Raw genomic sequence first — 13,846 nt, 5'->3', positions numbered from 1 at the left:
AACACCAGTATTGTGCTTGTGCATATTCACTAGAAGCGTGATAGGGGTCATAACACGCTTACCTGGCCTGCGTGGCAGTATAAACCTTGAGGCATTTTATGCCGACTCATGACACATTTCTTGTTTAGCTTGAACAGTAAGTTTGAAAATTGAACAAAAGAAATCGAATTGCATTGGACGGAATGGACGCTGCAACTCAGTGTTGACTTAGCGTCACAGCTAAATTAAGTCGCTGATTCCTACTGACAGTAAACCTAACCGCGAATTGAATTGGCTTTGCACACGTTAAGCATGAGAACCAAATCAAACAAGATTTTGTTTCGACGAAAAGTGGTTTAAGACAAAAGAGATATTTTTCTTTGTAAATTCGAAACGAAACGCAAATGAAAGATTTCTTGGTGAATAGTATCAATAAACATTATTTAAGTTCATGGAATTATTCGGAGGATTTCGTTCAGACGCAAATATCTTTTTATTCATTTCAAACAGCCTTCCCCAACAAACCGACAAGAAAATCTGACCTTGACCACGTCGATTTAACCGGCTGGCCCTCACTTCTTTCAAAGGTCCAAAAAGATGATAGTCAGATGGTGCTAGATCCCATGAGTTGAATCAACGTAAAAAGGGACTGATTTGCTGATTGGGAAATATCCACAAAGTTCAACTATGGTCAATTATATACATTATCGTTTTAAGTTGCAATGCCAATGAAGCCTCTAACAATGTTATTTTGACATCAAAAATGAAAAATAGGCCCTACCGTATTTGTTTGCTTTTCTTTGAGAAACAAAGCCGGTTCCCGTCAAGAAACTATGTTTTGATAAACACATATTTGCCTCCTAGATAAACATTACAGTAGGTCTTTCACACTAAATCCCAAAAATTGCAAAGGACTGAAGGGCTGGCTAGGCGAGTTGCTGCTGCGGTTGATCTGATGTGTTGCAATGTTAAAGGCTGTAAATGTCAACGCAGTGTCATGTAGGGAACGATCGGGATTGACTGAACGAATCCAAGTAAATAAACAGATCTATGCAAACCTAAGAAATTGTTCAGATGCTGCTATGATTGGCAGTGTTATGTTTTCGCACTTATAGAAGAGTATATTTCAATAAAAATATGACTGTTTTGTCAAAACTAGAGCCCTTTTCCAGTTAAATTATCGTTGTTTTTGGATTACCAATATAGTAGTAGTTGGGTAATGACAAAAAATTAAGACAATAACCCAACTGCTAATTCTGTAAACAAATATCAAGCCTAAAACATGTTTAATAAATCCCACTACCTTTACATTGACCTGACATATGAAAACGTTAAATCAATGCAACATAGACGTTCTTTTACTTCCGCATCAACAAATTGAATCAAGTATCCCTGCTCAGTCCATTGTAAAGTCTACTATACAAGCCGGAAGAAATCCAATGGCTAGCTGGAAAACATCATTTTAAGTCAATGGACCAGCACATCATTCTAAGCGATTCCAAAAGTTCGGCATCACTTTATTCAGTTCAAACATAAGATTTAGGAAGTATGCCGCAGTGGCAAAACTTCAAACATCAAAGTCATCTTCAACCTTCCGTGTTTTTTTTGCCCATCTGTTGCTAAGAATATGTTAAAGCGATTCTGATCAAGACGTTCAGATGTCTATGAAAATTCTCCAGACGTTAAAAGGATGTAAAAATTGGCATTTGTTTCTGGTAAGATATCCGATGACGACAAGTGATCACTGTTGAAGTGGCTATGAAGAGCATTGTGAGTCCGCTCTCATATCCCTGCTGAATATTGCTGTAATATATATGCGGTACTTGAAAGCTGTCCTGAAATGGAGCCCGGGGGTATTCCTTTGAAATTTAAAGAGTCATAGTCTGATACTTTAAGTTAGAAAGGCAACTCTTGAGTGGGATTGTGTAGAAATGAAATTCAAAGTGACAACAGATACCATGATTGTGTTCACAGTAAAAGTTGCTGTTACTGGGCTGACCGTAAAAAGTAGTAGCAGTCCAGTTTTAATCCGGTGATGTTCCCGTTACCGAGGGTAGCCGGATTCACCTCAAAGTGCCGCAATTGCCTTCACACCCTGCCTTCACAAAGGTGATACAGAAATAATGGAAAAAGAATCGGCATGATTTTACACCAACAAAATAATGTAAAGCATGCTGCGTTGAAAAAACGTTTGACAATGGTAAAGCTACAATTAAATATCCAAAAATTCTTTCACAAGATATCCAAGTAAGAGTATATTATTTTAAACTGTAAAACTTCACAGCTAACTTACTCATAGAAACAACTCGAAAAAAATAACTTATAGCACACAATAACCTGCTACATATAAACAACACATGGGTGAAGAAAAGAGAATCGAAAAATTTCATAATCCGTCGTTGGCAAAGTGTAACAAAATATGCGACAACAAAAAGATGCTTGTCAAAAGTTGAACATAACAAATTGTCGAATTACTAAATATATTGAAAGTTTACCGCATGGCAAATGCAGGTATATTTTACATAGCTGATGTTGCACGTGCCCGTTCACAACGGCTGTTGCCATATCACAGTCTTCAGGTTTGGTGAGAAAAATTTTTCTGTATACTGTATAATCCCTGGTATGGGCGGTTTTAAAGGATCTGCGAAGGTAAATTAAAAGAATTATATACACTGTAAAACTGCGATGTGAGGTGTGTGACTGTGTGTAAAACTGCATAATTTGGTGCGCAGCAATATCTAAACACGTCCGGAGACTTAAACAATGAGAATCTTCGGTCTAAATAAATTAATTCATTAACGTCTTGATCATGAACAACCATACGATTGTTATAATTGAAACTGCAGTTTCAAGAAAAGTATATTTTAGAACCGAACGCCATTTCCCAACATTGACAAAATTCGTGGAATTGGTATAATTGCAACCTCAAAGTCCCAGTCGCAACCAAATCTAAAAACTGTGTGAAAGCTAGTCATGGAAATTCTCGCACAATGGCGCTTTCAATAGCTGCTGCTAAATATAGACTAGCTGCAATAGAGATATTACCATCGTTTGCACAATGGGGAATTTTAATTTGATTAATAATTTAGTGTTTAGTTTATGATCCAAACACAGCACTATTTCAATTACCGGGAAAGGCAAGCCACACGTACGTTACAGTCTTCAATGTATTGAAGACACAAAATAAGACAAACTGTCAAACATACTGTACGCCTATTTTAGATGGGCTTATAGGCAATATAAGAAAAAATAGCAGCAAATGGGAGTTAACCCTTCGAGCTCAACTGATAAAATGTGTATCTTTAAGTAAATTAAAGTTGGCAATTCGCTATTCACCACAAAATATTCTACTTCCACTTTATAATATAAAAAAAAAAGTTCGACCAGAGTACTAAGAAGTACTAGTTCAATCTGTTACAATACTTTTGTACCACTAGAGATATTGTTTTATTACAACATATATAGCATTTTTATCATAATGCTTTTGGACCATTTATCATACCTCTGTTTCTTAGTCTGGTGGATGTTCTGGGCACGTCTGACTCTTAAGAAACCATTGATCAATACAACTGAAATACACAAACAATAAAAATATTTTTCAACTAGTTTAACTTGTACAAATTAAAACATGAAGCAACAAACTTAGCTGGCATCTTTTGCATTTGCAAAGAAGTTACAGATCACAAATTAAAAAAGTTGTCTCACTGATTGAGAATGCTTCCTTGTGGATTATATACACTGCAAAAAATGATTATCATGAAATGCAACCTGAAGAAAAAGGCTGTTGTGTCACGAAACTCAATTCGACAAAAATTGACTTACATCTTATGATATATGCACAGACAGGGAAGACGTGCTACAGGCGCACCCTCTTCCAAGTCTTCTAAGCAAATGGCACATTCTCCAGCGGAAGATGTTGACAAGACTTCCTCTGCAAAAAAAAACACTTTTAACAACTACAACCACAGATGGAAAGAAAAATTAATGAGGACTATTGTCATCAAACATAAAATTTTCCCAGTACCCACTTTGTCAAGAAATCATAATGGTAAGACAAACGCATTATACCTTCACTAGGCCATATGGTTGCTTTAACTGTAGCCCCCATGAAAAACTATTGCAGTCAAAGTCAACCGCCTGGGATCAATAACTGTACTCATGTTATTAATTGTGTACAGTGCTTCAAATGAAAAACTCAGATGTGCACAGATTTCTCGCACTTTTCAGTCCATTTAACACAAAGGTGGGCAGGCTTTTAAAACTTAAACCCTGAGACAAACATCTGCTTCTAGCTTACAACACTACAGGTAAAAGTCTCAACATCAACTATTATAGTGGGAACGTTTGCATCAACAATTTTAAATCAAGAGTTTTGAGTAATGCGAGGTCTACGTCTTTGCAATGACTGATACTGCAAAAAGATGAAATTTCTTTCTTTCATATTACTAATATTACCATAGGCGTCCAAATAGGGTGGGCGACGCCCACCCGGCCATGAAACGAGGGTGGGCAAAATATGTTTCGCCTACCCTGTTTTCATGACACTTACGAAGTACTCGTTACAATTATTTCCGTTTTTATTAAACGTAAACACGTTAAATGTAAAAAATTATCCAACCAACTGCAGCGCAACTTCTTGTTTTACGCTATGTCTCTCGCTAGGTATCCGACAGAACAAAGCAATTCTGCAACAACACTGCGTTAAAAAAATGCGGTAGCCTACTCACTGCACTGTTGTTGCTACGGCATTTGCCACACACTGGCAATTCCTGGTGAGAGAAAGCCACGATTGATCTTTTCTCCGAATGACCTCACTTTCGTTATGTCACAATCAAACTTCAGTTCATGGTCAGCGTAAGGGAATGTGAATATGACATCATAATGAACATGATAATAAAATAACCGATACAAACTAAAGACGTACTGAAACAATCGCTTTTTACAAATCTTTGCTTTTTACAAATCAAAGTGCGCCAAACCCGAAGGCGCCACTTCAAAGATAACAGGTCACGAGTCACGCGCTTTTTAGGTCGCAAAAGAAAACATAAAAAAAGTTTGTTTAGTTTAGCAGCGCTCATAAGATCGCAAGCCCCAAGAAAGCAGAACATTAAAGGGATACTAAAGGAAAAACCTGACTTGGCGATTGTACACGTTCTCTGTGTTTAACATGCTACCTTAAAACAAATTTGAATAAAATTTCACCCCATTGCGGTCTGATCAGCATTCCGCGCGTGCTTTTGTCAAAGCTTTCAAAACGGGAATGGGCGTGTGCTGCGAAGCGTGCGACTGTACAGTCTACGTCACTATCGACTAGCAATCAGCTGATCGGGCAATGGTTTTTATTGCGGGCGATTTAACTGTAGGCTATATATGTATGTACATTAAAACACAGGGTTGAGAAAAACCCGGGTTTTTTTAAAAAAGCCCAACCCGCCCGGGTTTTTTTAAAAAAACCCGGGTTTTTTTGGGTTTTATTGGGTTTTTTTAAAAAAGACGCAAAAAAGGTAGATTCGTGCTTATTTCACCTCAAAACTACTTTTTACGAATGAAGTGCCTTTCACTCACAGTAGGCCTACATGCTTGCATAACTCAATAAAATAATGCACTAAGGCTGTTGTTGCTTGAATGTTGCATCATCCATTAATTTCAAGATCAAGTTGGATGTTGCATCATCCACTGATTTCTATACCGGTACCAAGTTGATTTTAATGTGGACGTGGTAGAAATCACATTATTGCATCATTTGCTTTAGATTTGAAGGCAAGGAGCATTTATGCCATCATGTTTAAATATTTTTTATCATTTATATATATATTATATAAATGTAATATAGTAATGGATGAGCGATTGCGTGGCCAATGGCCATTTAGGCAAATGCTCTGAAACAAGCCATGCGTTAGAATCCAGAATCTGCAATTGGTAAATAGCCTCCTAAATTGCATTTCACATCATATATACAGACTGCAGTAGAGTAGTAGCCTACTTTCACCAGTTTAACTATAAGGCCTTCTTGCATAAATGAGTTTTAGTGTAGTATACACAAAGTGGCATTACTTGATTTTTGTGTAGCCTACTGTACAATATCCACTGCGTTTTCAGTTTATTCTTGGAAATTTACTTCAAAATCACATCCTTAGTGTCCTAATTTAAAGTTTGTTTTAAGTGCCTTGTAGTGTTTTTGTTCATTTTTTTAATTTTCTAATAAAAACTGGACAAATATGATGCTCTGGGTTTTTTTATGGGTTTTTTTTGGGTTTTTTTAAGTGGGTTTTTTTAAAAAAACCCACCCGGGTTTTTTTGGGTCGGGTAAAATACCGACAACCCTGTTAAAACAACACATTTCAACATCAAAACATCAGACGGTTTGCTCAAAACATCACATCTGATGTTAAAACATCAGATGTGATAACGTGGCTTTTGTTATTGCTGTCGATAGTGACGTATTCTCGAGCAGTGTTTCCACTTTTTGGTCATTTCGAAAAAATTAAAAATAAATGAAACGTTGGACTTTGGGCCTTGCCAGTGCCATTCAAGACATTTTTTTTCGGTATTTTTTTTCAAAAAGTATTCTTGACTGTTCAGTTTACGCATTTTAATGCTTAATTCCCGTTTGAAAATTTCATTTAGTATAATATGCCTTTAAAGCTTAATTGCTGCAGCAACGCTAAACGCAGTCTTTGTGAGAAACACTAACCATTGCGAATTTGCAAACATACACATTCAATGAAATCTGTTTGAAAACTCTCGCCCACCCAGAATTCCTCTCTTCTAAGAGAAAATCGACGCCTATGAATATTACTATATTACTTATTAGTAGGGCAACCAATTTTTTGACCTAAAAACTTGAAATTTTGACTTTATAATTTACAAATTTTGACCTAATTTTGACCAATAACTTTCTTCGTTTGCAACTCAAACGTGAAATTTAGAAATCAAACCGTTAGGTAAGAATAGCTTCTTTTCTATTGAAATATGAAAAAAATATAGAAGACTCAACGACACCACAGCAACGAACAGGTAATGAAAGCAGGATGAAAGTCACTCAAAAAACTGCAAAAGATAAATATGGAGTGTCTAAATATCCCAAAATTACTGAGGGGGTTCTGCACTATTATACTTCAACATCAAGTAATGTTTATTATGTTTCACATTATCGCCTTTGAAGTTTCTGTCTGTCGCAAAAATTTTTCCTAAAATAGGGAAGCTTCTCTCAACTGATACAGAAGTTGCTTGGGAGTTCTTCAGCCGGCTATAAAAATGTGGTGAAATATCATCTCGTCCCATTTTCACAATGCACTTGATGCCATTCCTTAAGATTCTTGCTTGAATATATTTTCCAATTTGGCAGCCATCAACACCAAAGTTAAGAGACCTCATTTTCTGGTAAGCTTCTTGAATGGTGTAACGGCTGTTTTCCATCTTCTGAATTATATCAAACAGTGCACTGTACTGCTCCTCTATTTCTACAAGGTGAGTAGCTAAATTGGGAGCTTTTACAGCATCTTGAGCACGCCGCAGCAAGACACCACCAATCCACCATCATGGAAGCCTTCCACAATATTTCTTACTTTTGGTAGACTTCTTGAATAATAGAAAGCAGCTTGCAACCAAAGGCCCATCTAGTTACATTTGGCTGTGGAGTGTGGAGGTTGGCCATGGAAGTTAAACTAGCTCTTCTTAACCTGTTATTAATGGTCACTGCTTTAACCCTGGCAACCAACTCATCAACAGCAGGGTAGCTGGCTAATATTCAACCTTCAATAGTGGGCAAAACAAGATTATTACCTCAGAAATTGCAACAAATCGATTATTACCTCAGAATAGCAACAGAAATTGCAACAAAAAATCAGTATCTGTGTAGATTTAATAAAATATCAATAGAGAGAAGAAAAACTACGTTAAAAGAAAATTTTGACCTAACCATGAATTTTGACTTTTTTTTTACTTAATAACTTTGAAACCTCTCTTCGTCTCAGCCTGAAATTTAGTTTGTGGACGTTTTATAAACTTTGAACAAGGCAGAAAAATTTTGACTTTATTGACTTTTGGTTGCCCTACTTATTAGTATGCAATTGCATGACTATGGTACTATGTATAGGTATACCAAACATTTTGGATGAAAAATTAAGGTTACATTCACAGAAGCTGCTGTTACTAAGTTACTATGAACCGTTTGAATGTTAATGTAACAAAAACACATGAACAGTTCGGTTGTGCTTACATAACCAGAAGAAAGTCTTCCAATCGAGGACCCCATTTACATTTTACAATGAGCAAAGGCTTAAGAAAGTATTATTCAGCCTGCCTCGACCCATGAATAACGCAATGCAACCCATAAAAAACTTAGGGCGCCCTAGATTTAAAGAAAGAAAAAACTAGAATATTTTTCTTTGCATGTCCGTTCACTTACAATATGATACATTTAAACGTAGTTTAATTTTGAACATATGATTATTATGCTGCTCAATGATTCATCAAATCAGGTTATAAGTAAATAAAACACTTGATTACAAAAGTAGGTTGTATAACACAGATTACACAATTTAGTAGATCTTCAAGTACTTAATTAATTAAAAACAGTATATATATCAAAGGAAGTGACAACTGAAAAATGGAAAAACATAAATTTAATGACTTAACATCAATGTTTTATGTTTTTTGGAAACATAAGAATATTACTGGCTACATTTCAAGCATTAGATCTTTTCAATTTAAAATTCTAAACACAATCCACACTATAGTCAATATGTATACTATAGTCAGTGAATAAAACGAAGAAATTGAAATTGTTTGCTCACCATTGTATGTCACTCTGGGTTTGGTCAGACACATAACAAAATGAAACTCAACATCTTCTGCAGGGACAACTTTTCCACACATATTGCATTTTGAATCTGCGAAGTATATGTGGTACACTAATAAGCAAACATACAGTAGGCCTACATATATTTCTTTTAAGAATAAATCGTAGTTGTAGCAACTGTAAGCAAAGTGCTCAATGCAATTAGCAGAGCTTACTTTTTTGATATGTTACAATTTCGTCATGCATGTCAATTCAATGATAGATAACATATTTGCCATTTATTGCTGTGTCATAATTAACAATTGTTTGATATTTATTGTGGCAAACAATTTTGGGCTTTATGTTTTACGCTTTTACATGATTGCTTTCCATCAGTTAGTAGCATTCTACTTTTTCTGGCTTAATTTTTATTTTTGTTTTTCAGTGCTGCACCTGATGATTGTTTTACACTGATTTACATTTACACTGAAATTTCATAGAGAATCCTGTAAACAACATTTCTACTGAATTTCAGCCAAAACCAATCAAAAATAGGGTCTTGGCAAGCTTTTAAAATTTTGGAAAATTTTAACCAAGAGCTGGAAATGACCACATTTAGATGTTTATGACCTTTTAAAGTGACAATATGAGCGATGTTGCTTTTTCAATATTTGGCAGAAGTACTACCACCTGTAAAAAAATTGGGTTCTGACCTAATTTACTTAAGCATTCATAGGACCTCAAACATGGCCAAAAATAAAAAAATTGTGTCCCCTCGGCAGACCCCCCAAACTAAATGCTTTATAACTCTCGTGTTTTTCAATAAATTTCACTCAAATTTTGCAGGTGTTCATCATATAAGACAGTGAAAAGGTGTGTAAAATTTAAGAAAATTTGAAGAGGTTGAATTTCTTGACTGTGTGAATTGATACGGAATGGCCCAATGGTAAATTTTCAAGTGGCTGGTGGCAGATCAAGCTCTCGTCAGATCACATTCTAATTTTGCACAATCAGTTTTAGTAGTAATTGGCAAGTTTTCCAACCCCCCAAGCTAATAAAAATTTTATAAAAACGTTTTTTCAATCCACCCTACTATGCAGGCAGGTAGTAACAAATGGCTGGAGAGCTTTTACTGCGTGCGTGCCAACAACAGTTTTTTCATTCGTGACTTTTGTCCAAAATTGACCAATGGTTTCTTTCTTAAAACAGTTCATCAATACACTGTCGCACTGAATGTCAATAAATTCCTCTTGAAACTCAAAAATGCTGAGGTAGTTTTCCTATAGGGTATCTAGTGTACATCAATAGCAAATGGATTGCGCACTCATTCCAAATCCTTTGCATTTTTAGAGATAATCAAATCAAATTCTCGTATCAATGAACCCAAATGCCTTTCTATGACAAGCTGAACATCGTCAAAGCCAAACTCCGTATCTTCCAGTAACTGATTCAAAACAGTAAATGATGCTGTTTTCTAGGACACGATCTTCTTCCACAAATTCAGCTTTTCTGTAAAAGCAATCAGTTTTTCAAATACATCGACCAACATTATGTTTGGTTCTTGCAAAGATTTATTCAAGATGTTCAGCTGCGAAACTTTATCAGAAAGATATGCCACAAAAAAGCCACTTTTGATCAGCAAACTTTTCTGCCAAGCTATGCTTCTTGTTTATTAAAATTCCTTCACCTCCTTGCGCACCTTTTTCCTTCTTTAAAGAAGATGTGGATGTGGGAAATGCATTAATTTTTTACTTAATAAGGTTTAAAACAATTAATTGTCCAATTTTAGAAATTAATTGTATATATTTGTTTGGTGTGGTTTTTGAAGCAGTTAAATGTTATAATTCCCTAGTCTAGTGTGTAGACTACTGTTGTGTACACTTCACCGCAAAATGTGGCAAAAAGAGTGAAACCTGCGGAATAGTGTGAATAGCGGAAATTACGAAAACTAAATTAGTGGTAGGCAGTTTCAACTTTGCTCAAGAGACATTATCTTTTATCATCACATCTTACAGCGACCCAGCCAAATGAAACGACAACCCAGTTTTGGGTCGCGACCAAGGGGTTGAGAAGCAATGCCTTAGGTAGTGCATAACTTGTTGGGAATGTTGGCCTAGACTAGGGCTTTAGAGCATGTTCAAATCATTTTTGAAGCAACATGTTTTCACAACTAACTAAATTCTTGCCACTTCAAGTCTCTCATTTAAAATTTGAGAGTATCATTCAATTAGGTAAAGAAAAGAGTAAACAAAGCATCTGTGATGTCACTGGTATTACAAACTATATAATAATAATAATTAGAGCCTGTTTGGGTAAGCAAGCAATCACACGCAAAGAGTTGTAGGTAGCTGATACAGCAATACAGTATGGAAGGGTTTATTTTCAATTTTCATGCTATCAATATATTATTGTGCTCAGACTTGCGATGTAAAACAATTTTTCCTTACAATTTAACACTCGAATTTTGAAGACTGTATGTAGGAAATATAAAAGCAGTTGTGAGTTGTGACCATTTTGATATGCAGGCCTCAAAATAGCTGGCGGCCGTGGCCGCCTGAACTTTCATTGTCAGGCGACTTGTCAGGCTGCCTGTAAAATTCGCACCAAAGATTATATTTATCTTGGATTTTTCTTTTGTTTCAGCGCCGCCAAAAACAAGACATCAAACAGCGTTAAGACTACTACCTTAATTACATGTCGTGCTACGTCTTATGTGCTACGCAACGGGAGGGCAAATGTTGCACAAATTTTATGGCAAAATTGATGGCAAACGTGTTTCATAAAAAAAAATTTGTTGGAATGAATTCTTGTACTTCAGTTGGCTGTGCAAATTGTTCATCGTTCCACCAAGCATTTTTTGGTTCATCAGAAACTTATTTTTAGAATTTGAATTTTCTCAATAATTAAAATAACCAACTGATTGAAGTATCAAAAATAAACCGAGAAATTGAATATTTTTTGTTCCAAATCCAGCATTTAGGATATTGTTGATCAAAACAAAATATATATATATAGTTGAACATCATTACTAAACATGGAAGGTAATATTTTTAATTCAATTGAAAAGCAACTTGATTCATACACTAAAGGGGTTTTGACCGGTAATAGGTGGTCAAAACTGCCCGGTTTAAACCAGGTTTCAACCGATTTAAAGTTAAACCGATCTAGCCTGTGCAAAAGACAGTGATCACTAAAGAGAAGCGATTGTACGGTAAGTAAAGCCAGACTACACACACATTATCAAAGAAAAACTGCCATAAAAATGTTAGTGATTATGATTATTATAGAAAAATCGATTCTTTAATAATTTACAGTACCGTATATATATTTAAAACAAATAGATTGCTATGCAAATGCCAATATTCAATGAGTGCAAACTAGCAGTGATAAAACAAGACAGGTTTGACATCATTGAACAAGTAATTCTGGAGCTAACTGACACTATCACAATATGGATACATAGTGAGCATTGAGCAAGTTACCGCAGAAAATTGCTATAGCAGGCATATAAAACAAGTAACTCATTTAATGGTAATCAAAGCATTTGCAGATATTTATTTTACAGATAGTTCAACAAAGGCTGATCTAAAAAAGATTACACAATAAGATAATTGGATGCATGGCATGATATAGGCTACTACGGAATGGCCCGTTTCGGTGAGTCCGATTCGGTGAGTCCGATTCGGTGAGTCCGATCCCTTAACGGGGGATTTTTTCAATTTTTTTTTAAATTATCGGGTACCGTAGCTTAATTATCATTGCCGTTTTAGGGTTAGGGGTTAGAGGTTAGGAACTCACCGAATCAGACTCACCGAATCGGACTCACCGAATCGGACTCACCGAATAGTAGCAGACCCAGGCTACTAACTTCTTGAACATACTTAAGTAAGTTAAGTCATACAACGTACCTCTTGCTCGACTAAAAAAGTATGGAGGAAGAGAACGGGAAACATTTCTTCGCCCCAATGCCTCAGCAAGTCGTCTTGACGAAGTTGCAGCATTGGCTTCAGAATTTTCGCTGTCATGTGGTTGATTTGCATAAAGCCACTCAAAACCAGCTCTAGGAATACGGATTCCAGGCTCTGCAGTTGAATTTGCACGGAAAGATCTGGCAGTATTTGGATTTTCACTTTCACCCAATAAATTCGAGGCATCAAATCTCAACATAGGCCGTTGGTTACCATCACCAAGAGAACCAAAAGTAACAGTGCTTCTTCTGGTTGGAGGGTTTCGGTTTGTTGGTGAAGTATGATTTCGATGTTCACTAACTACGCGAGTAGAGCCAGCTGACTCTGAGCTTGGTTTTCCACCCATTATTATCAAAGTGGATTTTTGCAGTACAGTACTGTGTCAAATGATTATGGCCTACCAGACCCCACTTTGAACAATTTCATAGTAACATAAGCACAGAGATAGGCTACAACAAATAAAAAACAGTTTCAATGCTCTTACATCTGATATAAAAAGTATTTTTCTAAGGATGTGAGTCGTTTTTTTCGTTCTTGTTTTCAAAAAAAATATACATGATATAGGCCTATAATATTCTTTTTTTGGAAAAAAAAAAGAATAAAAAAACATTTTTTCTGCACCAACAATCTGTCAAAAATTGAAATGTTAAAATAAAATTTATACTGTTGCTTCTTTCTATATACATGAATAATATTTGTTTTGAAATCATCAAGACATCGATAAGTCACCAAAATACAACTTTGTCACTAAAGTTTTCGTTAATATTTTTTTTTTACTTCACCAATGATCAAAAAGGATGGATAGTTAAGGATGGTTACTCAAAAACGTTTTTTTTAGTAGTCGGTTTTTTAATTGCTTTCTTTGTTTTTTACATACTATTGCCAACCATTACATCTAGGCTACATTTTTTCAAGTAATAACTGCTTTCAATTATGATTTTGGTTAACTTATCAATTAAAAAAGTAGACAGCACTACATTAAATTGACAAATTCAAGTTATTTCAATTTAATAAACTTGAACTCGCAAATTTTAATGTGATAGGCTACGCTCTATACTTTTTTGATTCCTTTATTACAGTATAATATATACTGTATGCATTCTTTTGGAGCATTGTT

General features: G+C 35.5%; 1 protein-coding gene across 1 annotated transcript; it reads right to left on the bottom strand.

The window, feature by feature from the left end:
• Nucleotides 1-2,268: 2,268 nt before the first annotated feature.
• LOC145786970 (E3 ubiquitin-protein ligase znrf2-like) lies at nt 2,269-13,139 on the bottom strand. The gene is made up of 5 exons (XM_082598719.1): nt 12,670-13,139; nt 8,778-8,873; nt 3,802-3,910; nt 3,482-3,548; nt 2,269-2,620 (listed from the first exon to the last, which is right to left on the bottom strand). The coding sequence occupies exons 1-4, from the start codon at nt 13,073-13,075 to the stop codon at nt 3,491-3,493; spliced, it is 669 nt and encodes a 222-aa protein (XP_082454845.1). The 5' UTR covers nt 13,076-13,139; the 3' UTR covers nt 2,269-2,620; nt 3,482-3,490.
• Nucleotides 13,140-13,846: the final 707 nt, after the last annotated feature.

Source organism: Aplidium turbinatum, chromosome 17, assembly GCF_918807975.1.
Source record: "Aplidium turbinatum chromosome 17, kaAplTurb1.1, whole genome shotgun sequence".
Taxonomy (NCBI): Eukaryota; Metazoa; Chordata; class Ascidiacea; order Aplousobranchia; family Polyclinidae; genus Aplidium; species Aplidium turbinatum.
Note: the sequence above shows the minus strand (reverse complement) of the source record. Positions and strands in the feature narration are given on the sequence as shown.

What these genes read in the sequence shown, in the direction of transcription:
- LOC145786970 (XM_082598719.1), bottom strand. Translation starts at nt 13,075, where the DNA reads ATGGGTGGAAAACCAAGCTCAGAGTCAGCTGGCTCTACTCGCGTAGTT. An exon ending in CTTTTTTAGTCGAGCAAGAG is followed by an intron (nt 8,874 to 12,669) that starts GTACGTTGTATG and finishes TATACTTCGCAG; the next exon opens with ATTCAAAATGCAATATGTGT. An exon ending in ACCCAGAGTGACATACAATG is followed by an intron (nt 3,911 to 8,777) that starts GTGAGCAAACAA and finishes TTTTTTTTGCAG; the next exon opens with AGGAAGTCTTGTCAACATCT.